The sequence below is a fragment of the Diorhabda sublineata genome, chromosome 7, assembly GCF_026230105.1.
Source record: "Diorhabda sublineata isolate icDioSubl1.1 chromosome 7, icDioSubl1.1, whole genome shotgun sequence".
NCBI lineage: Eukaryota > Metazoa > Arthropoda > Insecta > Coleoptera > Chrysomelidae > Diorhabda > Diorhabda sublineata.
The window spans coordinates 31,579,632-31,606,817 of record NC_079480.1 but is presented as its reverse complement, the minus strand read 5'-3'; the positions used below and the strand labels follow the sequence as shown (position 1 = coordinate 31,606,817).

The 27,186-nt window shown below is 33.1% G+C and overlaps 1 protein-coding gene across 1 annotated transcript; it reads right to left on the bottom strand.

Annotated features, from left to right (window-relative positions):
* Positions 1-4,092: 4,092 nt before the first annotated feature.
* Positions 4,093-26,950, bottom strand: LOC130447128 (uncharacterized). Its single transcript, XM_056783785.1, has 8 exons — positions 26,929-26,950; positions 24,520-24,858; positions 20,773-21,108; positions 16,238-16,483; positions 14,893-14,918; positions 12,168-12,362; positions 9,643-9,728; positions 4,093-4,132 (listed from the first exon to the last, which is right to left on the bottom strand). The coding sequence occupies exons 1-8, from the start codon at positions 26,948-26,950 to the stop codon at positions 4,093-4,095; spliced, it is 1,290 nt and encodes a 429-aa protein (XP_056639763.1).
* Between the last annotated feature and the right edge of the window lie 236 nt (positions 26,951-27,186).

Here is a 27,186-nt window from a genome sequence, read left to right as displayed (position 1 = left end):
CTCTACCTCAGAATACTTTAGAGTATTTACTTGGCGTAACTTGAAAAACATCGTTTATAAAACAAAGCCTGTCAATATTCAGGAATTGAAATAAATAGATTACCACAGAGTTAGGAATAATTGAACAGTCAGGGATGTTGCAAAATGTATTGCAAAGTTTTTAAATCGCATGGCTTGTTGTATTAAAATAAATAGACAACCTTTTGAGCACCTGCTATAATCGCCTTTGAAAATATAAAATTATCCCTAAATCTCTAATGAAGTGGCCCTCCACTTAAATTTTTATTTAAGAAGTTTTAGTATAACTCTTCAAATATGAGAGGGGGAAAATTAGAAACTTTTTATAAAAAACTGCCATAAATCCGGTTCTGTTTAGCCGATTTTCATAAACTTTATGATGTTTAAAAAATATTTTGTCCAGATATACAAAATAATTAAATTCTAAGCAATTCAATATACTTTAAATCGAATTACGCGCTCTAGAAAGGGAATTTTGAGAGGTTAGGCTGGTAACACTGATCGAGACTTGAGTCAGACAGATGTAAACACAATATAAATAAAGATCATTTTGAAAAGTTTTTTTTTCGAATTTATTCTGGTCATCCAAGGAATGGGTTGTTTCATATATTTTTGATAGAAGCATAAAATTCTATAGAGGTCTTTTTGAAGTAAACTTAATTAACATTAAAAAGCGAAAACCACATGATATCTTTTTTTTTCTGTTCCGAGATATATCTTAAGAAAAATTTCTATTAGGTTGGTTCGTCCAAATGGAAATCAAAAATTTATTTTGTATGCTCTATTTTCAGAAGTAGGTACTTCGGTAACTAAAATAGAGGAATGCGTTATCATTGAGGATACGTACGAGAAATTATCACTTTCAATTTTAATATTACAATCAAACAATTAAAAGAAACTGCAATATAAATCTATCAATGTCTATTTTTTTGCTTTGATTTATCACATAGCAGTCGACTGTACCTTTAAAAAATACAATCCTTCTAATTATTAAATAAATTTGAATAAAAAAACGGCTTTGTATTTTGATAGTCAGCGACGATTCATTTTGAACTTCAAATTCGATACAGCAACTCATTATTAAGGCAAATTTACATAACAATCTGCAAGCAAAAATATTGTTGGTTCATGACTAAGGGACTTTGTATTGTTCGAAAAGTGCCGGGCGAGTTATTATTACAGCAAGTACGTTTTTAATTTTAGATACGGGGAGAATTAAAAGTAAATAATAGAAATGAGAAGCTGAATGTCAAAGTAATGGAATTTATTTTTTGTTCTCTAACTTCTCTAAATACAAGAAGCAAAACTCGAGGTTATGTGGAAAATGTTGTAAACCATAATTATTAATCCGCAGCTTGGTGTAGTCATTTTTAATATCACAACAGATTAATCTGATTATTTCTTGAAATTTTCAATAATGTACATAATCTGATGAAAGTTTTCGGGCTTTTATTGGTCTTTTATGTACATAACCTATACAAAAAAATTGAAAAAGGTTTCGATTGGTCAAAACATCAGTGTATTAGAGATGACATAGCCGTATCATATGATCTGTAACTACTTGATAAAAAAAACATAAACTCATCATACTTTTTTTCATACAGACTTCTGCTCTTTTCCGGTAATAATCTCATCAGCACATTCTACCAATTCCGCGCGAAATTAATGTAAAATTTTCATTCATCTTCATTTTTTTGCAAAATTGAACACTAAAATCAATTCCAAATTTTATAATGATAAACACAAAATGAACACAAAACAGTCATATTGACAGAGAACAGCTTGTTGTTTGATGTTAATTTATTTTGTTGATTTCCTTGCTTACTATGTTTTTTCGTCGTTTATTTTCGTTGCCTTAGTTAGAACATTTCTTAAGTAGGAAAATCTCTAATCCGAGTAGTACTTCGTTACACGCGTTTGGTCCCAGAAGCTCCTGGCTAACCACTAGATAGAAACATCCTCACGATGCTGTTTTTGTTCCATTGTGAGCAAACTCGGCTCTTTTGGAGAATTGAATACTAAAATCAAATCGAAATTTCATAATTATAAACACAAAATGAACACAAAACACTAATATTAACAATGAACAGCGTAATTTATTTAATTGATTTACTTGCTTACTTTGGACACCATAAAAATCGTTCTTTAACAGAAAATCATGCATTAATAGGGATTTTAAATGATTAAGAAAACGTTAATAACGGATGTAAACGTTTGTTATGTTCCTATGAAGTTAGAAATCAACATCAACATAAATTCTTCATCCAAGGATAAACACTCTGACGGTACAAAATCTAAACAACTGTATCCAGTGTTTTTATTGTCTATAACCAGCAAGAAAACGCCGAATAATTTTTTTCTTTAGGTCTTTTGAGAAAGTATGAACGGGTTAACTCATTCTTGACCTGAATGTCCGGAAACTGATCTAGAAAATCATGTCGTAGTCATATGATAGAATCCTTTCTACACTAGTGAATCGGTGAGTAAACGCAATCATTTGTTTGTGGTTTTTTGAACTTTGAAAATTATTTGTTCCCCTTAAATGGCTGTCTAATAATAATTCTCATGAGGAGCGGCATTTGTAGATTACTGAGGTTTGCGGTTCTCATAATTTTCGGCATTTCAGCATAAAAATAGCTTATTGAAAGTTCTTCTAGATCTTCTCGATTTGGGCATGATCGGGTTGATCGGTGATCTACCCGAAGCTAGGTTATAATTTCTGAAAAGTCTTTTTGTGTGCGATTCCTTGTCTAATTTAAAAACTTATACACGAAAATGCATGCAAAAAAGTAATTAGATGACAAATACATGTTTATTTTTATTATAAATTACTGTTGAGAAGTAAAAACTACATCAGGATGTCAAAAAACAATATTCACCTCATATATTTGGCATAAACATCTAGTACATTATTGCCAAACGTTATTCGTTTAAATCAACTGCAACTGCAACTGCTTTAAGTTTCAACTCTTCAGTTATCATCATAGTTTGTTTTACTCTTAGATAGTTATTATCAAAATGTTCATCTCCATTTGCGAAACATAATTTAGTGTATCGAGAGGTTTTTTCTTAAGTGGAATTATTCCTTTAAACCTATAGACACGCAAATCAGTTAAAAATATGATTTCTTGTGATTCTCGTATTTTTGGATTATAAAAACTTACCATATTCTTTCATATGGTAGAAATGTTCACTTGACTAGCAGATGTATTCATTTCCGATTGAATGGTTTTGAACGTAGGCCCCAAAAAATTCGTAAATCATTTGGAAAACTATACACCATGATGGATTCGTTGAAAATCAGCATAATTCTGTATATCCATCAATATTTTCAGATTCTTTGGATGTATTACTACTAATTCGATTATTTTTTTTTATTACAGATTATAAATTACTTCCATATGTGAAATTATCTAATTGATTATATTCATTATTTCCAAATAAAGAAGGACCTTAGCTCAACACCGACGTAGATAATGGGAATTATGTTCTCGATTATCAATAAGAAATATGTAAAACTAGATATATCTTTCTTCAGTTTCTTATCTGGATAAAGTCAATTTTTACATTTCTAATTTTTAATCAGAAGAGACCCGAAATCGAGACAATTTACTAACAATTATTTCATAATAATGAAATTTGATTTTTTTTTAATTTTTCTAGGAGAATACACGTACTTGTTATATTAATTGAAAATGACAGTGAAGAAGAAAACTTCGATAAGTATCTCTACTAACTTAAATAACTTCTTATGACAACATAGAATAAGTTATAACTGACTGTTTTTATATTTCAATTAATGACAGTCTTTATACTTTTTATATTAAATCTATTTACAAGTTCGTTTGGTTTGAATCTTTTAAGATGACGTATCTTAAGGTAATCACTTATTTTGACCCTTTTGTTTTTGGCCTCATTTCTCACCAAAGACACTGGAAGGTCTTTTTCGATTAAAGAATTGTGCACGTACCATGAGGCGTTCACAATAGTTCCGAAACCTTTGAAGAATCTTAATGTTAGAGTAACTTGTAGTAGCCCAGAGTTAAATGCCTTAGTTTTATAAGGTTTTAAGATTTAAGAGTTTATTTCCAATTTAAGAAACTTATTTTTACGATATTGAAAAGCTTCGCTTAAGCGATTAAGTGACTCGAGGACGGTTTACCCAAAGAAAAAACATAAATTTTTTGAAAAAAATACATTTATTTCACAACGTTATCTCCTTTTAGCTCAATACACTTTTCTCAGCGATGTCCAATAAGTTCGATACTGCCGACATCACATTTTTATTGTTGAAAAATCTTTGACCACAGAACCATTTTTTCAATTCTGGGAACATAAAATAATCCGAGGGGCTAAATCTGGCGAATTGGGTGCATGAGGTATAAATTTCAAACTTCTATTAACACTTTCTGATTATCTAAATGCGACCGTTTTTTCTTGATTTCTTCACTCAAACGTTTCAATAAGTTCGCATAGTACTAGCCGTTGATAGTTTTCCCTTTTTCAATATAATCAATGAAAATTATCCCACGCGCATCCCAAAAAACCGACGCCAAGATCATGTCTGCAGATGGAACGGAATTTGTTTGTTTTGGAACCGGTTTTCTCTTTCCAATCCGTTGTTTTCATTGTTTTTCTGTTTCGTGTATCAAATGATGGTTATTTCTGTGAAAAATTGTCAAACACTCAATGGAAACATCTTTATTGTGAGCAAACTCGGCACCCACCATGCTTAAAGCTTTTTCATGTCCAAATTTTCAGTTAATATGTGATGTACCGCGTTTTTTGATATGTCTACTAGCTTGTGTACTTCCAATCGACGATCATCCTTTACCGCTTTGTTGATTTTCTTCAACATTTCTGGCCAAAGGTCAAAAAAAAACGAGTTTTCCGCGATTATCAGCAAAACGGTAAGTTAAATCATAAAAATACCTCAGACAAAAACGTATCAATACTTTTTTTTCTACGAGCCGAGATATAACAATTCAAAAAGTTGTAAAAGTTATAATATTTCAGATTTACTGTCGTATTTAATGGCTATATTGATTGCACGAAAAATACCAAAGTTGCAGAATAATATCCTCGAACTTTAGCGACCTTTCCGTGAATTGATAATTTATTTGATAAGCTTATGACAGTTCCAACCAGTCAACAGAAATTTCCTTACAAAACAAGTCTCGGTTCATTTCAATGTTGTAAGAAAAGTTTACTACTGAAAATCTATTGGTGAAACTACTAAATACAACAACTTTTCATTATATCTCAGAAACAGTAGCTTGTAGGAAAGAAGTATTCAAACGCTTTTTGTAGATAATTTCATGATATACAATTTTTGTCTAAGGAGCAAAACTCACCGTTTTACTGAACTCAATTTTTTGACCTTTGAAATCGTATAAAATTTTTTCCATACACGGGAACTTTCTAATTTTATTTTCAATTGTATTTTACCGATTGATGGGAATTTATGTAACGTAGAATGTCTAAATTGACCGGATTAATAAGCAAATATAAAATTTTTAATCAATCGTAAACAAAGCAATAACTAAATTGAAAAAATCCTGGACCACCTCCACTCTCGCCAATATTCTCAACAGCTTCAAATCCAATAAAAGTATTCACAACAAACAAACTCATATCGAATTATTATTGTTTTCGATGTAAGTGAACATCCATCCGAGGGTGTAAAAATGAATGGGCAAACAGTATAATATCTATAAACCATCACATTGAGAATATAACAATATCCTATCTGGGAATAATGGTAGTTGCCACCTGGTGGGGCAACCAAACGTAAAATTACCAGAAAATTGCTGAAAAAACTTGTATTCAATATTTTTAGGGTAAAATTCTATAAGGCGATAATAGTTATCGGGCCCACCGTAGTTGGCGGCTTTTTCGGTTTTTAAAAGCAACGTACTGCGCTAAATTGTTGCACTGATACAAATAACTGTGTATAATTTGATTCATTCTATTGCCACTTCAGACTCAAGGACACTTACGAATTTTCGAAGAGCTGCAATGAATTTCGTGATATTAAGTCGGTTACATTTATTTAATGTTTTTGGGAAAAAATGAGTTCTAATTGTCGTAAAATAGTTATTTATAACACAAGTGAGTAAAGTAATACTTTTTTTCACGAGTAGAACAGTTTGACCAATTCCTACGAATGAAAAAAAGTAAAAGCTTTAAAATTACTATCTCTACAACATACTTCGTAAAAAACATCAACACGTCACGATTATTTTTCCATGTTGGTTTTGTTGACAGAAAAGTAAATTTTTTTTATTATTTCTCAGTGACTCCTACATAATCTCTTCTTGTGACTTGGGCCTTCTTCCTTCACTAGGCACTAGGATTTTTTTTGTTTTGGCGTCTCTCGATCAGCAGCATTCTTACTTTCTTTCTTCAGTAACTCATTTGCTACACTAATTTGGAAATCAGTAATTGGAATTTTTTTTGTTATTCTTTAATGAAGAATATGGGGATCTACCATTGCTGAACCAATAGCAACTCAATAGAAATTTTCCTTTATCATTTCAAAGTCCTTCTCAAAAATTTTTGTAGTTTCCCATTTGATTAGACATATCTATAAAAGATTCTTCTTTGTTATAGTGAACCAAGGCTTGAAGCTTTCAAATCAGTGTCTGATCAACATAATTGTAAAAAGCTTCAACACGTCACGGTTATTTCTCCATTTTGGTTTTGGTCGTTCATTAAAAAGTTGGTGAACGGCATCCAAGAGTATATCGATCTTATTGGAGAATATTTTCAAAAAAAAAAAATAAAGCCATATCCAATGATAAATATTTGTTTCTATTTGTCAATCTCAAACCTCGTTTAACTAATATTTTTAAATTTGTTATATCTAAACCATTCATTCAAGTCAAATTATTTAGATCACCAGTGATTTGTTGTAAAAAATTTTTTCATATAATATAAATGCATAAATAAACTCACAAAAACTAAACAAAAACTATTAATTTTCATACACAAGATTATAACTGAAGACCAGTAACAAAATTAGAAATTAAACCTCTCACAGGTATTATTGGGATTAAATTCTTGAGGTTTGATAACAAATGGCGTAACTTGTATAATATTACATCGTTCCAATATTCCGAACCTGCGTTGGAAAGCTACTGTTATTGTCGTCTTTTCAGTATATGTCATTCATTTGAAGCGTTTATAAGAATAATTTTTTTTCACTCAAATATGTCGAGTTTTGTTCATGAAAAAGTGTTTTTGCGGGGAGTTCTACTTCATTACTTAAATATGAAGAAAAATGCTGCCGAAAGTCATCGTATTTTGGTGAAAGTTTATGGTGAACATGCTCTAGCTGAGCGAAAGTGCCAAAAGTGGTTTGCACGATTTAAAAGTGGTGATTTTGGCTTGGAAGACGATTATCGTCCTGGGCAGTCAAAAAAGTTTGAAGATGAAGAACTGGAAGCGTTACTCGATGAAGATTGTTGCAAAACACAAGAAGAGATCGCAGAATATTTAAGTATCACTCTAGCAGCCATTTCAAAACGTTTAAAAGCAGCTGGATATAGTCAAAAGCACCACATGAACTTAAGCCCAGAGACGTCGAAAAGCGGTTTTGCATGTCCGAAATACTGCTGGAACGCCACAGAAGGAAGTCATTTTTGCATCGGATTGTTACTGGTGATGAAAAATGGATCCATTACGACAACACCAAGCGCAAAAAATCATATGTGAAATCTGGCCAACCAGCCAATTCAACGGCCGAATATCCATGGCCTCTATTTGGTGAGATCAGAAGGGTGTGCTGTATTGTGAGCTGCTAAATCCGGGTGAAACCATCAATGGAGAACGCTATCGGACACAATTAATCCGTTTGAAGAGAGCAGTAGCCGAAAACCGCCCGGAATATGCGACCAGACACACGAGGCAATAATTTTTCAAAGAGACAACCCTCGGCCCCACGTTGCTATTCCGGTTAAAAGCTATTTGGAAAACAGTGGATGGGAAGTTTTACCTCACACGCATTATAACCCAGACCTACCATTTGTTCCGGTCAATGCAGAACGCCCTCACTAGAATACGGTTCACATAAGAGCAAGATATCAAAAATTGGCTTGATTCATTCTTGGCTGCCAAGCCGGCGCAGTTCTTTTGGGATGGGATCCACAAATTGCCGGAAAGATGGGAAAAGGCCATAGCTTCAGATGGACAATAATTTGAATAATACTATTGTACATGTTTTTCTTAAATGAACGTTCAAATTTTGAAAAAAAAACTACACGAATTGGTGCCACAAATGCGGGAGAAAGAAGATGACGTGAAAATAATGCTGTGAAATAAAAAAAATCCTCTCATTTGATCCCTCGTTTCTGAGTTATAGGCCTCTTAAGTTGGGAAGGCAGAACTTATACTTGAGTATATTTTTTTAATTAGTCGAACATTATGCTTTTTTAATGGATAATTACGTATATGCATGCAGTGTGTTTGAAGGAATACATAATTCTACACTACTAGCCGAGTGCCAGGGGCGGGTCGTGCCTAATTGTTAACAATCCGTAACTTTTACAACCTGTACAATCTCAAAATAGCAAAAATGAATTTCTCAATCGATATTTCAACAAAAATCTACTCTTTGTTTAACTCGATAAAATTTTAGGAGATGTGTAGATTTTTAAAAGAACGAATGAAAAATCTTTGAACACTACAAAATATGCGTTTTTACACAAATTATACCTTACTAACCTTATGAAATATAGTGTGTAAATCTAATACCGGTATTTGTATTTGCATGTTCTTTGCCCACCGATCTATTACATATCGTTGTTACTTTATTTGTATGCCTTCCGTAGAAAAAACACCTTCCCCGTATTTTCCTGGTGGCTCATCTTCAAGCCGCTCTTCTTGAGGTATTTTACATCTGCTTAGAAAAAGACGTATACCGAGAGGTTATGTCTTCATCTCTGCTCTTTCATCCTTCTTAATCGCCCTCAGTTCAAAAAATTCCAGCTTAATTCATCGCGTTTTTAAAATCTGTTAGTCTTATTTTTCTCCATCCGAGAATTGAGAACAAAATTTTACGTAAACTTCTATTGATTTTACTGGAAATAAATTATTTGCGGGTCTCGTGGCCTGGTCTATAATATTTGGGGGAGCTAAATTCTCGATATAAATTTCACTACCGGACATTTTCACAGGTTTTTCTATAAAAAACACAAATTTAATTTGAATCGGTTGAAACTTTTGCTACAATCTGTGAAGATTTATGAAGTTAGTGATGGTAAGGGTTTCTATTGGTTATAAACTTACTATGTGTATTTTAATGAGTATCATTAAAGTGGTAGTAGTACATATTTAAAAAATTAATCAAACTTTAAGAGTCTTAAAATTATCTCATCTTTATAGGATTCAAAATTTCAATAAACATTTCTCCAGGACTTCAAATCAATAGAATAAAAAGATCTTCCTTGTTTTCCAATGAAATTTCCAAGCAATTTTTTAATATTTCATCCCAATATTTCGTGAGAACTTCAAAGCTGAAAACCTTGATAAAAAAAAATAATCTCACCATTAGTATATAACATTTTTCTTTATTTTCGTTATTATAACAAAGTTTCGCTTTCATCATCCTGATAAGGAATTTTTCTTTTTTCTTTCATATAATCCTCATAAGTTTGGAACGACCTTCTCCGCCACCACGTCACTACTAAACCAGCACAGTAACAGGGCACCTACACAAAAAAAAACGTTTAGAACCTGATAACAAAATACTAATTATACTATTCGATAGGTAGAAGATTCAATAATGTCTGCAATGGAATGAACACATTCTGCAATTACAATTTGTTGTACAAAGATTTTTCCCACCTGACGCGTTTGGTTATTTTCAATTTTTAAATTTTTACAGATATCTTTAAGTGTAAAACTATCGCTCGAGGTATCATTTTAATTTTAATTATTTGTAAAATTATTCGCTACTTTACCAAAATGGACATTTTTGGTCGAAAGTCACTGAATTGAAGGTAAACTATCGAATATTAAATTTTAGAGAATATTCGATAGTTTGAAATGAAGTTTCATGGCATTCGTTTTCGAAACTTTACATTCATCTAGGATACAAAATTGCTATAAAAATTAATAATAATTGATGAGAAGATAATAAGAAAAACTTTTATTGAACACAAGATATAAATCCTTAAAAATATAGTATAAATAATGGAAAGTAAATAATCAGGTAAGTAATTTAGTTACATTTTACAAACGATTTATCGAAAACACAATATAATACATAAGAAATAAATTTACTGTTCAATTTCGGTATTATCGGGTTCTGCCAGAGAATAGCGGACTGATTTGGATATCGGAGGCTGCTCATAAAAAGACCTGTACACCCTGGGAACTAGCTCTTTATTGCATAGTTGCAATAAATCTTTTTTTTTTTTATCCACCTCCGATAAACAAATCTGACCATCGTATGGCATAAAAGGTTCAGGAGGGCTATCATTGGGAGTAGAAAATTTTTTCCCTTGTTTTCGGATCAAAACATCGAAATCAATGTCATCGAAATTACTTTTGACAAAAATTTCATTCAGTAATTTCCGGTATTGGAACCACACACAGGAATTGAAACTTTTCAGGTTTTACTTTTACTCATTGGTTTCTGGAACAAATTTGTCTTCATAAGGACTAAAATTTAAAAAATCATCATGCTGGAGCCTAGTCACATCGTAAAGTTTGGTTCTTGTACGCGCCAAACTGATCAATTGGTCTCAGTTAGAGGGTACGTGTACTATTATATTTTTTGCTTTAGTCTCAATCTTAGAGTAGACCATTTGCGAATGGCCTGACTCAAAATAAGCATGATCAATGGTTTCCAAATGACACATACAAGAAAAATTTTTCTGCTGCCCTCCGCAGCTGTCGGACATCATGCGAACTTTGGTTACTTCAGGGTGCTCCAAAATGAATTTTGAAAATGGATGTAGAAATTTCAACATTACCCCTCTTTCCATCAGTTTCGTCCCAGGTGTAACAATTGACTTCTGCATGGACAAAACAGACTAGAGTTCAAATATTGGAGTTCCTCCTGACAACAGACTTTTAGCAACTGGAGGTTTACACTTATTTAAAAATGAATGTATTGAAATTAATACTAACGACAATTCTACAAATTTCCGAATAAAAGTAGGCTATTTTCATTAATAAACTGTTTACGTAAGGTAATTATAAAGAAATGAATGACATTTACCTGATTGTTTATTTAAAACGGATTCTCTTAGAGAATATAGAAACTTCCTTCGTTCTGTCATTCTCATATGGTATGAAGAACTATACTGAAATAACAAATAACTGGTTGGTCCAAAAACAGGATATTGATAGAAAGGGGACTTGTAGGTTCTACTGATGTTTGTTGTTCCAAGAAAATAATACGCACTACGCTCTCCAGTTGAGAACTTTAATAGTTTACAATGAAATAAGACCTCAATTTGAGAAAAACATTGTTTCTAAGTAGTTACTAGTACTACGAGAAACCATCGAAATTGAAAAACACACATGGTGCCGACGAAGTATCCTCCAAGTACTTTAAGAAGACTTATTCGTTTGTCTTGCCACATTCCTTAGGCTAATAAGTGTTCAAAGTTTAACTTCATAAATAACAATTTTCTTTATTTTTCTAAATAGAACCACCCGGTCTTTTCTATTTCAATGCATTCAGGGGTAAAAAATAAGGCAAATTCATGTATACTTTCCTATAGCTAAATCTCACCATTATCCAGATATTAAATGTTTTCTGTAAATTTTTATAGAGGCAGGTGTGGTCTAAATTTAATTTTGACCCGTTGATACAAGCACTAAGAATAAAAAACAAAAAAATATTTTTTTTATCTTTTCAAGGTCTTTAAAAAAAATCAAAGGCCCACGAATAGGCCTTTTTGGTGAATTTTTAATTCACTTTTCCGCGCATGCGCACGATCCCAGGTATATTTTCGTAGTCCTTATTCGATTGTGACTATTCCTCGTCATTTTTAACTTAATTAACCAATTCCTTTTGGCGTTTTTCGGAAATTTATCCGCCACTTTTTATAATTTTGTTTTTGTGTTAATCCCGTTCCTGAGATATAGCCGTCGGCCCATCCGGTATATGTTTGGTTCAAATGGATACTACTTACCGTCAAAAGCAAAACGAAACCAAGATAACCCAAGTGCCTTACAAGTTCTCCGGATAAAAATTTAGATTTGCTAACAATATGTATGACAATTCTCTGCATCTGTATATCATCGACTTGACAGGTATAATTACTCTCTTCGGCTGTCGTCATGTTTACCAAATACAGAGTATTGAAGGAATCGACGTACATATGGGGATAACCTAAAAATAAGTAATTTAATGTGCTTTTCCAATAACTGCTGTTATATCCTTGATATTTTTCTCAGATACAAACTCACTCTAAGGCGGACAATAATATTGACAATGCAGTTGACAAAAACATTGATAGTGTGAGGTGAAACTTTGAGTATTGCTGGTGATATCAATGAAAATCTAGATATTTTGAATTCTGGAGCGTTGGTATCCAAACGTGGAGAGGATACTCAGCTGATACCAAGTTTTCATACGAAGCGGTTCGTGTGTGTCGTGACGTTCGATCAATGTCTGCAGACTCAACTGATTCATGAAATTGAACGCTCTTAAGAAGAACCCCTTAGACAGTTTAAGTTGTCTCCAGAGCTTTGGAACTGCGCAGAATGTAGGCACAGTAATAAAACCCAAGGATTGTTGCTCTTGACCACGTTTTAAGCAACGATAAAGCTAAAAGCAAAAAGGAAAATATGAGAAAAAAAATTAAAGTGAAAAAATCAATTACAAAACAAAATTCCTAGTTAAAGAGCACTGGTAGCAAAATACAGACCATTGCAAAAGCTTCTGGAGATAATTTTTTATTTTAGAACGCAAGCAAAAAAAGTTTTTCGAGAAACTAATCAATGGGGTACTTTTTTAAGCGAGCTTGGGCACTCTTCATCTTTACTCCGTAAAAATAAACGAAAAAACCCAGCATGAATGTCTTCTAATTACCAAATCATCAACAAATGGTGCAGATACTTTGACAATTTTGTCCACTTACAACAGTGGACGATTTTAAGTTTGTTAATGAATGAATGAAGACTGAGTTTATTTTATACTTTTGGGTGTATGTCTTTCAAATGAATAAATAAATACTGTAATTAATTTCGTTGGTTTTGAATCATTTAATATGACTCTACCGATTTTTTCTGTCGTGCTAACAACCAGAACCACGAAGAGGCGCAAAATAAGATGATAATTTTTGTTCTCTTCTAATCCCAAAGGCTTTTTCATTATTTTATAACAATTACATTGAAAACAGAATTGTCTGTAACATTACGAGAATCATATGCAAATTTGGACAATGAGAATTCGTTATTTATTAGTATCAAGAAGAGTTCTTTCCATTATCAGGGAAACTACAATATATTCAGCTTACCTCTCCATTCAAAAGTAAAGAAGTAATGAATTGAAAAAATATGATATTTTGATTTGAAACATGATGCAAGAAAAATTGGAGGTCCAATATGTGTAGTCAAAATTAGTAAAATTGTCACTTTTGATCAAACAGTGAGAGACGACACCTGGCATCATTTATATTTTAAAAATGTCTGAATATTGTTAACAAAAATTGATGATTTAACAGAAGACATGAAATATGAAGTCAGCTTTGTATAAAATCATGATAGGTAATGTATATTTAGGGGAAATTATATTATTTATAATGGAAGGGAGCGTGTTTGGACTTCAAGAAATCAGGTGTATGGAGTCGGGACGGCCCGCTAGCAAATTATATCTAGTGTACTCTATACTAATATAATAATTGAACAATTATTCAAAACACTTTCCCGTAGAAAATAAATGAGAATTTTACGGAATTCAATCATAGCTTCTCTGATAGTTTTAAATTACACGATGACAAATTCTCTTCAAAATTTCTAACTTAGGCTTACAGCTAATCTCTCTTTAACATGGATGCATTCCCTCATAAATGTGGTCTGCCTTAACGAAAATATTTCTATCGTTTGTAAAAATAATTGTAAAAATATGTATCTAAATTAACAAGAACAGATAATTCCATTTGGAAGCCAATAGCCAATAGCCAAAGCCCAAGATAACAGCTCCTGTACCTGTACGATAAACCAACACGAACAGTGGGCTATAAGCGACAAAGAAAAAGCAGATTTATTTTCAAATCATCTCACTACAGTCTTCCAACAACTAAGTCACGAAACAGACCAAGAAGTAGAGCAGAACTTAGCAACTGCAATAAACACAAGATGCCCCATAAAAGCATTGACTCCAAAAGAAGTTCACGATAAAATAAATACTAGAAAAAAGCACCGGGCTCCGACTTAATAACAGCCAAATGCTGAAAGAATTGCCAAAAAAAGAGGTAGTCATGCTAACATACATTTACAATGCAATTCTGAGATTAGGATACTGGCCAAAATCATATAAAGTTGTACAAATCACATTGATTGGTAAACCAGGCAAAGGCCCAGTCAACGTGTCATCTTACCGTCCAATAAGCCTTCTAGCAACAATCTTCAAACCCCTTGAAAAATTACTATTACATAGAATAACTGAGGACTTACCCCCACAGAATTGGATCCCCTGCCATTAATTTGGAATTTGGATTCCGACAAAAAGCACTTGAAAACAAAGAATACTGCTTCGCTGTTTTCTTTGATATTGGACAAGCTTTCGACAGAGTGTGGCATCAAGGGATGCTATACAAAATTAAAAGAACTATACCAGAGACAGAGTATACAACAACACAGTCATTATATCTAATGATCAGGAACCACAAACAGCAGCAAAAAATGTGTAAGCTCATCTTGACCAACTACAGGAGTGACTACAAAAATGGAGGATTAAAGTTTATGAGATCAAATCAATAAATGTAACATTCATGCTACGTAAGGCTATAAGTCCGCCAGTTAAGTTGAACAATACTGAAATATCACATGCAGATAGTGCTAAATACTTAGGAATCCAGCCTAGACAAAAAGCTTAACTGGAAACAATACATCACAAAAAAAGAAAACAACTACGTTGGTTGATAAAGAGAAAATCCAAAGTCTCATTTGAAAACAAAGTCTACAAATCTGTCATCACACCTATATGGACAAATGAAATAGAACCATGCTGTTGCGCTTCCAAATCTAATATAAATATTATTCCGATTCCAATCTAAAATACTCCGTCAACTAGTAGATGCTCCATGGTATGTAACAAACCAAATCACACAATTTACATGGACCTAGGTGTTCCCACTGTACAAGAAGTTATCCAAGAGAGAGAAATATCACAAAACTATGGAAATCCACTCAAATCCACTACTAGAGGAGTTGTTAACGCCACTAAACGCGAAAAGACTGAAAAAAAGTTGGCCAATAGACCTGAGGATGCATCACTGGATGTAAGCCTCACCAAGACATTATAAATGTTAGATTATCTAGCACAGGCCAGCAAATTAACCCATTTAATGTAAGAAATCTTCTGATTGTTAATAAAAACTTGTTACAAGTAGATCGAGCGTTATCTTTCTAGATTATGGCGGTTTTCGTTTGTGTGTTGTAATATATTTTGAGAGTTATGTTATGAATTGTTGTTTTTATAAAGCACCTGGGATCATCGTTTAAAAATGATCAAAATAAGTATTAGTATAGTAAATAATGTAGGGATTGATACTAGCAGACTTGTACATATTGTGGCGTGTGTTTTTTTATTGTTATTATGAAGTTATGTCACTCACATGAAGGTTCATACCATTCTAAAGTCGTGAATCAGAAGCGCACCAGACAGAGAAAAGAAGGAAGAACACAAATTATTCGCTCTATTTTAAGGAAGGGATGTGGTGAGAAAAATGTGGTTGGCCGGTTAATTCACCACTCGAAATAATACTGAGCATTCCCTGGCCCATTAAAATATTTAAGTGCTGAAATTTCAGTATAGGCCCAGCATTCAGTAAATCTCAAAAGCCAATTAAAGGCTAATTCACTTATTTAAGCCCGAAAAATATAGTTTGCCATAGTAAACTTAGCCGGTATCGTTCGTCCTGGAGAACTAATAGTGGGCCATCAATCCTAAGTAGCAGCACTCGTATTTCTATTTCTCGTTCTAATCACTATAAACCCCCGTCAAAATTCAATGACCTTACAGAAAATTTCTTACTTGTATCTCCAACTTTGATAGTTTTTCCTCTTTTCGTCCACACTACTTTATTGTCCAAAGTTGATTCAGGACAAATCAATGTTAAATGAGATTTTTCCATCAATACAAACGTCTTCTTATATTTATATCCCTTCGTTTTACCTACTTTCCACCCGACGTTTGCTCCGTCTTTATCAGGGCTGCACGTTTCCTCACAATTTTCCGAATGGATGAAGTCAGGTATTACGTTTGTTCGATTGCTTATATCTGAAAAGGGAAAATCTTTTCATACTAAATATGTCGCTTATCATATTTGCAGGTTATTAAACAATTTCAATCGTGGATAATTTATTTTCATTATATATTACACACATCGGGAATACCGTTGTCTACAGAAAAGTTTTTGAACGAAAGTTCTACGGTTGAGACTGAATGTTGATAATTATTTCTTAAAAGTAAGGGTTGTGGAAAGACACCTTTCGCATAAAAAAATTCTTTCTGGCATAATTTCTCATACTGAACCTTCAAACTTGAAATTATTTTTCTCATTAATAAAAAAGGAATGTTTTATAAGACAAATATTTATGAATTCATATACGATCAGACCCTTCATGTTTACACTTCTAAACCCAAAAGATATTTCAGAGAATTTTAATTAGATATCGATTTGATTTCAATTGGTTAGTGATTGTGCATTGTAAAGTATTCAGCCCTTATCAAATTCTGTACGTGGAGTAGGTAGGTAATGGTCGAGCTCCGCGTTATTTCTGAAATTGTAGAATCATGCTTTAGGCAAATTAGGAAGGAAGAATCAGAATTTTTAATCTTCTAAAGAAGTCTCTGAGGTGAGCCCTGCTGTTTAATCCGAATAAATATCTAACAGCTCTCCTTTTTAGTTTGAAGATTCGTTCAAATTGAGTCGCACCACACGTACCTCAAACGGAAAGACGCGACTCAATAAGGGCGTAATAAACTGTTAAGGAGGTGGATGAGTTCAGTTCTTTGGAAACTGATCTCAGCGCAAAATAGCTGGATGGAGGGTTGCAGTTACACAATGCGTCTACGTTGAATGAACATTGGACAAAGACTGAAGCCTAAAGAAATGAAAACAGCATACAACAGATAAAAATTCTAGATGTTACTGATGAGTGTTGGTTTCAGCTTCGTTCCAATATTGGGTCAAAAAAGCCAACATTCCATGACCAACGTTTCCAAGGCCAGCATTGGAGGCAAAGTATCCATCGAGTGACATCCATACCACGACCACATGATGCGTCCAATCATACCAGCGTAAAACGTTGGAATCATTGGACGGATCATGTGGCACCGACTTATATCTATAATGTGCAATAGTCAATGAATAAATTTAATCAAAGCTAATACGAGTTTGTGTTAATAAAACCCGTCCTAGTGGAATCCGAGTGCTACTGCAAGTTCTCAAGACAGAAAAAAGGAAATGGGAAAGCAGTTTCCCTTGGATTAGTAAATGGTAGAGGTATATATCACTAAATCATTATTGATCAAGTTAAGTGAGGTTTTTTCACTTAAACAATGGCCCTATGAGCCGAATGAGGTCATAAGTAGATAGACTTCTTCAGGAAAATGAACATTTGTTAAGAAAAAGACAATAAAGGGACTTTTTTGACTGTTGACCTCTCACAATAAATAAATATCTTCACAGGCTTGAGAATCGAAGCCAAAATGCAATAGAAACAATCATTCCATATTTCATGTAAGGTTTTAACAATAAATGGTTATGTATGAACCAAGTTTAAATTACTGACATATCCCAGGTAGGAAATTGATTCTTTGATTCACGTATATGACTGTATAATTGTTAATAATATAATATATTGTTGCATTGCTATTTTGTGACTGTAATAATTGTACAGTGAACCAAGCAAATCCCCTCGCAATTTTAAAGACCTTCATAGATTAGTTTTAAATTCTTACATAAGCTCAAAAATGATGCAAATAACAAACCTGATTTGGTGCCTATGTATGCTTCTACCCCAGGGATGAATGCCACCCTTACTCGGGGCTGGAAATTTAAAATTTCAAAATAATACTACTAATCGATAGAGAATTGAATTTTATGAAGAAAATTTAAATGAAGTTTTTTATTTAACTTAATAATTTCCGAGCTATTCGCGTTTGAAAATTAAGAAAAAAAAACGTTTTTCAACATTTCTTCACGAAAAAATCGAAAATTACGCATTTTCTGAAAAAAATTATTCCTATCAAAATTGAAGCCTATAAAAAGACAAAGAAATTAGTCAGTTTAAATTGAATTTTTCAAATAATATCCAGCAACTTATGAGTCACTGAAAGCCAATTTTTTCTTTTTCGTAAAAACGATCAATTTTTCATAAAAAATTGTGATAAATATTTTCAAAGTACTTTTTCAGACCGACCTTCAAAATGAGGTTTTATAAAACCTTCTAGCATGAAAATTAAGCGAGTTATGAAGAAAATAAGTTAAGTAACTCAATTTATTAAAAAAAATGTCTGTGAATTTGACACCATGTGCGGCAAAATTAAAATTAATCGTAGCCCAAGTGAAATTATCTTTTTTTAAGCACTAACAACACGTTCCAAAAATTTGAATTATTTGGAATACGTATATTTTAAAAAAAGTTGTTTTTTTTCCAAAATATCTCTAAAACTATTGGATCAACGAAAAAATTTTTTTGCAACTGAAATTTAGTTTTTATTTCACTAACCATTTTGCTTTTTTTAAACTCACATAGCTTGAGAATTAAACGAGATATAAGCGTTTAAAGTATTTATTTAAATGCTAAGGGAGTTATTTTTACACTTTAACATCAAAGTTCTCTGAAGAAAAGGGCCCAGAAGGGTTGCATTTCTCATAGTTTTGTAGCTTATGAAATTCCCTACAAAATGATGTATAGATGAATGCGAAAAGCTTAAAGGGAAGTCGAATTATTATTAAAAAACCGAATTTATCTGCAAATCCAAATTTGGCTGGGTAACAAAACTCTCAATTTCACTGATTGGGGATGGACAAAAATGAATGGCACTTTGCTACCAAACAAAATGACGGATCCTCCTGCACCAGAAGAGCTACTTGAAATGATATTTTACAATCGTAAAAAAGGATGTGGCTTAACTTTTGGTTGTCGCAAACTTGCAAATAAACTTGCGATACTTTGGTGATAGCTGCCAAAATTGTCCTCCTGTTGACCAAGAAGAAAAAAAAGTTGATGAAGAAGAAATAGACGAATTAGAAAGTTAAATTATTGATGTATACTTTAAAAATCATGTTAATTTTATACTTAATTTAATGTTGTAAAATAAATATTTTTTATTATCATCAAAGTATGAAGTTAAAAAGGTTTAATATTTATAGGGGGTAAAAAATTGAAGAAATATTTAATTATAGCAGAAGCAACAATTCATTTCCATCTTCTTCTCATTTCTAAATCCATTACTTTAAGCTTTAAAAAAAATTTTCCCTAATTTTTGTAATAAGAGGTAGTTTTTAGGGATTGAATTGAATTAAAAACTTATGAATCAGGTTTGTTATATTTAAATTATATGAATTTTTTCTATTTTTTCATACTTTCCGCCTTTTTTAAATAACTGTATTAGGCTAGTTTTTAAAGGTAGTTACATATAAAAACTAGAAATATTACTTAAATTTGTAAAAAAACAACAATCATTTCACATGTTTGAACATAATGAGCCCTATAACTGCTTCCATTTAGAAATTTGCAATTTTTCCCATTCTGAGGGGTAGTTTTTGGTGGTTACATTATTAAAAATATCGAGGGTCAGATTTCTTATACTTGAAGAAAAAAAATTCTCCTATTACGATCAAAATAAAAAAAATTCATATTTTTTACCACATATTTAAATAATCTTTGTATGAGGGGTAGGTGAGCTGTAAAATATTAACATATCGATGTCATGATACAAAACAATCAACATTTATTATCTTAGAACATAACTATAGCCCATTACCGCTTTAATTCATTAGTTTTCAATTTATTGGAGTAAGGGGTGATTTTCACCCCTTAAAAATGAAAAGGATACTTTGCGACCAAGTCAGGTTTGAAGAAGAGAGTAAGATGAACTCAATTCAAAATTTTCAAGAAGATTGATGAAGGTCTTTAAAATTGCGAGGTTTCGATCGATTTTAAGCTTGAATGGCTGCAATGTAAGTGATTTTATCCATATTGTAGTTAAACTTCATAAACAATTTACAAACTGATAGACATTTTTTGGTTGAATTCCTGTGATTCTACACAGGTTTTTAGGAAAATATAGTACTGAGTGGGACTTAACGAATTTATTCATCAATGGAGCTCAGCGATGACAAAAATTCACTAATCTTCGTGTGGATCTTCATACTGCTAATCAACGATACAATTTTTAAATGACTTTTCCATATTTTTGCTCAGTAAACCTAAATTTTCTCTCGCTATTTTACTACTTTATAGTACTCATTCTACTATGATTTTATTATAAAACAATTAAATTAGTAATGTCTTTAGTAAAAGTTCCTCTTCATAAAAATTTAGTGTTTAACTTACCGGGAAAAAACTTCCTTAATCTGATGGATCTGCAAGAAATCTCGCCAACCTTCAAAAACAACATATCATTATCATACTTAATAGTGTTGTTTTCTAATTCCGTTCTAAATTTGATTCTGCAAACTCCTTTTTGGGTTTTCACTCGTTTACCACCCGGTTTATCACACACACATTTACTCCACCGCTGCCAATCGGTCATTATTTCCATGGATATTTTCAATTCATCTCTTACGCGAACAGCCTCTGGCCCTTTCGATTCTTTAAAAATTTTGTTGATGGGAGCAAACAATTCTTCATAGTACTGTTTCCAATCAGACAAATTTCCTGATTCTATATCTATAATGATCCAGAAAAGTGAATTATTATGTAACATCACAGCACACAAACACACATAGACACAACAGATGCCTGCAAGAAGGGATCTTCCCCGATAGATGGAAACAGTAGCGATTGGTTCTTAGGGAAGTTACTTGTATAATTCATGGAAGCATGGAAGCTACTCCAGAGAGACACTTGCAAATCAAACTATCTCTTGTGAGAGGCGGAAAGGACGATAAAAGAAATATTGTCTGGTGTTGGCACTGGACATGAAAAATTCCTTCAGCTTGGCGAAGCGGGACTGCATTATGGAGGCGCTAACAAGAGTGAATATCCCAACATACCTGCTGAAAACAACAGCGTGGTATCTCATCAGCTGAATCGATACTGAAAATGGGTCAAGAAAGTATCGAGCCACCGGAGGATTTTCGCTAGGCTTGGTACTAAGGCCACTTCTCTGGTTTCTAGAACATCATGTACGACGGTTTGCTCCAGCTGAATCTACCAAAGGCCTATGTCATTCGCCGATGACATTTCTCATATCATTGGAAACGGTGTGAATTGTGTTATTGTGTGATAATTGTGTTAGCTTTAAGCAGTAGGTGGAAATCGCTACCACTAAAGTATCAGCGGTTACAGAGAACTTGTCAAGACTGATGCCGAATATAGAAGGATTCAAGCAACTCAGAAGAATGCTCCTAATGAAGTAATGATCGTTGTTACCTCGGTCATCATCTATGGCATTGCTCTATTGGTATAAGAAAGGAATTTAATCTATCGCTGACCGAGAATGTAGGGAGAGCCCCCGGAATTTCCAGCTTGGAACAGAGCAGACGAAAACGCGGAGCATGTCTTTTTTGAGGCAATGCTTGGCTTTGAAGATGAATTTGCAACGACAAGCTTCATCACAAAAATTCTCTAGGACCTGCGACGGGAAGAGTGAAATAATGAAATGGAACGTAGGTGATTGGTTCGAGCCTAAGCTATGACGACGAAGAACAAAAGGAGTTCCATTGTTTTTTACACTACTATTCGTTAATGTTATCTACGTCACATAATCGTCTGATATTTTCGTTTCTTTCTAGGTCTAATAGTGTTTGATGCGATATCCGCTTAAGAAGTTTCATTTCCATTGTTCCCAAGAGTTGTTCGAATTTTGATGTTTCTGGTCTTGTTTCTGATGTATAGTTTATTATAGGTTTGATTGTTTCTTGTTTTAGATGTTTGTTCCGCCATATTACAATCTGAAGACATCCCGCGACCTTATTTGCTCCAGCTACTTATCCTCATACCTCTTCCACGTCACCATAACTGGTTATGTCAATTTCAAGTACTTGTATTTCAATTTCTGTTGGATTATTTGACCTTCTAGTTTTAAATTGCATGTAATGGGCTTTTTTGATGTTGTCATACACATGGTTTTTTCATATTATACTGTTTACCTGTGAGATTAAAGATATTTATTATTAATAATAATCATCTTCATTATCTGCGTTACCGGCATAGGATTTTGGTTTCTCTGTCACCCATTCCGTATGGGTTTTGTTTGTTTACCATGAATGCGAGCCTCAACTGAGTATATGTTCTCGACGGTCTGAGTTATATTGATGATATGTTTCTATGAGTGCTAGTATTAGGGTCGAAGATTGCTAAGAGGTAGCACTATAAGTAAATTGGATAAATACAATACAAGAAACTAAACTAAGTCGCGCGTACCGAATCTCTAAGAATCTCCGGTGAGATTCTTAGGACTCTCCGCTGTCCCTAGATGGGCTGAGCTTTTCTCGATGTAATGTAAATATACCAGGTGTATCGGAGAAAATTGAGTTAACTGCATACTAATAGGATAGTAAGGTCAATATAAAACGAAGATGCCTTGGAATTACCAAAAGGAAGTAGCTTGGAAAAACAATTATTGAATATTATAAAGCAATGAAAGTTATTATTGACCTATTTAGTGTTTCTATTCGATTCTGTACGACAAAAACTGCACTCAGATTCCTGTAGAAGGAAACAAAGTTTGACCGCATTCCGTAGAAATAAGAAAAATTGGTAAGAACTGATTCGATTCCGTGGTCTCAATCTGCCTATTCCACGCAGTTAGCTCAAGACCAGCAGTGAGTGTAGTAGTGTCAACTGTGCTCTGGATGGTAAGTTTATCATTTTTATTTCCTATTTTTTCCATTCTATATTCTAAATTCCAAGGAGTAGGCAGATTGAAACCACGGAATCGCATCACTTCTTACTAATGAACAAATAGTCACCCCGTCCCCAGAGGCAGCTGAAACTTCGAGAATATTCAAATTTGAATAACCTAGTTCCTTTGTTAATATATAAAAAAAAACGATTCCTACTATTCACCTCTGAAATAGTTTCAACATTTAATATTTCGAAAATATATTCTGCCGTTCTTCAAAGGAGAAAACAACTACTATCCTGGCTAATTGAATATTGAATTAGGGCGTGATGTCAATCAAACTTTTTGTCGATATTAAAATCCCCAATGGCTCACAGTTGCAAGAACAGGTTTGTAACCATTTACTAGTTTTCTACGTTATTACGACTCATCAGAGTGGTTTAACATTCGTTCTAACTTGAGACCCTAAACTAAACATAAGGTCAAAGAGTGTCGCTATTTTATTCATGTTTAACTATATTTCGAAGATTTGAGGTGTATTTTTCATGGTGTTACAACCTATATGAACACGATTCTTCAAATACTTGATATCAACTATTTGGTCTAATTTAGTTATTCTCAACAATATCAATGCATACGTTCATTGAAAAAACATTTTCGAAAATGGTGATTAAGCTCATGGTGTCTGCCCATATGTGGTTAAACAATTTGTAAATTGTGGATTTTGTGGCATTTCGTGTGTTTACCATTTATAAAAACAAGCTCGTTGAGGAAAATCTCTTCGTGCTAGGGAATGATGAAGCGTCATTCTATGCGGATATTTTTCAGCATAAATGCGTCAAGCTTGTCGAGAATACATATATGTATGAATATACAGATATATCAAAAATAACAACCTACAAACTTACAAGTAAACTTCAATTGGTAACTTTCAAAAACATTTTTTTACATCAGCTGCTAATTCAAATAATGTAACAGGAATATTGAAAAAATACCCGTGGTTAGTCCTTTGGAAGTGCACGGAAATTACAAAATTACTGAAATTTTAAAAAAACTCAATTTTGGTCTCCACCTGCTGAGGAAATTTTGGTATAGAAAAGACCCATCTTATTTTCATAAGAATTTCATCGCATGAATTTAGAAGCACCCTGTATATTATGGAATAGTGAAACAACATTAATTGTAAAATAATTGATTTTCCATGTATAGGAAAATTTTGAAAAATATCACCGTCTGACAAATAGTGACTGCTAGAAATACAAAATATGCGAACAGGAAACTTGAATTTATACCTGCAAACGTTTCATCTACGACGTCAACAAAATAGTTGAATTCTGTATTAACTTCATTTTCTCCATATATTCTACAAAAATAGATTCCGCCATCTTCTTCAGTGAAATTGTGAATACTCAAACTGCGATCACTATGTATAACTACCTTGTTTAATTCTGGTTCATTTTCCATATCGGGGATAATTTCGGACGGTTCCTTCTGTAATGTATCTGCTTTATACCAATTCTTTGGCTGTCCATCGTCTTTTTCATCGCAAAAACGACATTGCAAAGTAATATTTTCAAAAAAGTTAGCGTCAACTAAGACAAAATGGTCCGCGGAAATAGGTCGATCGCGTTCTACACAACTTATTATTTGTGTAATACACTTTTGAAACGTTGCAAATAACAAAAATATTTTCAAAAACATTGATCTCAATCACTATTTTTGACAGATAGAAACGTATGAAGTATCATTGATGGAAAAGCACCTTTAAATGAAATGAACATTGTTTTTTTTTCGTATGATATCAATTCAATAAATTTCAAACTATTTTATGCAATATACTGTCGTTCCAATTTCTTTCCAAATGAAAATGTATCTATTTATCCTAATTCTAAATTTGGCTCAGACACTTTTTGCAAAGCTCCGACAGTTTTGAAAATAAACAGTGAAGTTGTCTAGTCAGAGAGACGACAGAAAAATGATTCCAGTGTCTTTGATGTCGTATTTTCGTTTATTTCTATTTAATGTCAATATCAATAATTTGTTTCGACGAAACAAATTTCGATATGAATGCATATTAAATGTATACGGGTTTTGACGGAAATATCTATGGCAACGTGTTATTTTTAGTTCAGCATTCGGTTATCAAAAATAGACATAACTTATTAACCTTTGTATTTATAGATTTTTACATTAATGTGTGACTCTTATCGGATTCATATTTGTATTTATTGCATAATCATTCACCTCAACAGTGATAATAATAAAAAATATTTAGAATCAGAACATACTTTGTCAGAAAATGTTCAAACTAAACTTGTCACGCGTTACAAGCCATCATTAGTCTTCACTTTGAAAAATTATTTAAATCTTACAGGGTATTTCAAAATACTGTGTAATATTTAAGCAACGATCAAGTATAATACTATTTTCCAATAAATCTAAATACGCCGGACTATTTAAGTTAACTTCGATGAAAAAAGGGCCAATTTTTTGTTTTGTTTTCGAGATATTGGCCAGTATCTATAATTATGTCGATTTGCATTTCCATTAATACAAAAAGTGACCTCCTCGCAAAACATTACTTAAAAAATTTGGATCGTTTTGATTTTTCTATCATTACATTTGCTGAGATAGCCTCAGCCCATGCCTTTTCAACGTAATAATGGACCAAATAATTGAGAGCGTAAACGAAGTTAATGCAGGATTCAAAATGAATAACCGTCGCTATACTTATAGCTGAAAATGAAGACGATCTACAACGCCTCCTTCGTAAATTTAACCTGACGGCACAGAGACTTAACATGCAAATCTCATGCGAGAAAACACAAAGCATGGTAATATCCAAAGACCCAATAAGATGCAAGTTGGTAGTAAATGAGCGCATTATAGAGCAAGTAATGAATTTCAACTACTTGGGCGTAGAAACAACGAGCAGCAGAAACATAACGGACGAGGTAGTTAAGCAGATCAAGAAAGCAACTAGAATATCGGGATATTTACGGGACATTATATGGAGAAATAAATATATGAGCATAGAAAGTAAGACGCGAATCCTGTATCAGACCCATACTAACCTATGGCGCAGAAACAAGGGCAGACACAACACAAACAAAGAGAAAAATGAGAACAGCAGAGATGAAGATATTACGAACAATAAAGGGTACCACACTCCACGATAGAATACCCAACACAGATACCTTAAGAGAACTGGGAGTACAAGATGTCGTTAGATGGGTAAGAGCAAGACGCCGACAATGGAGAGACCATGTAGAACGAATGGCTCCAGAACGGATTGCCAAATGGGCCAAAACACAGAAACCAGACACAAGACGCCCAATCGGTAGGCCTCCAAAACGCTGGTACGATAGCTGGACATCGGCGTCACAAGAGGGCAGATGACAGACCTGACAGGACCTCGTTCTACTACAAGAAGAAGAAGAAGAAGAAGACATTTGCAAACTCTTCACGTCTATCAAAATCGTCATCAATTCTAGAACCAAAGTTTCTTTGTATGAATGGAATTTATTGTCACGTAAAATTTTCATTATGGATGTTTACGAAATATCAAGTTACTTGTATATTTGTTTATAGTCTAAGATCCCACCCCTTGATCTTGCAGGTATCTGTTTTTTTGATTAAATTAGTTTTAAAGAGATCTTGAGGATGCATGTAATGTATTCAGGATAGGTTGCCGCAATTACCTGTAATTAATTTTAATGTCATTAATATAATGATATAACATGTAGCATTTGAAAGAAAATGATGTCACAAATCAAAATAAAAATGGTTGCTAGCTCTCAGTCGGCCGCACCATTAGGGTTGCCAGGTGTAAACAGGTATTGTTAATTAACTGCATTCACCCGTTTTGTTTTAAATTTTTATGCAAAATTGAAGTTTTATATACATTAAACATGAAAATCGATGGTTACCTGTTGCAAATGGCCACAAACAGAGGTTGC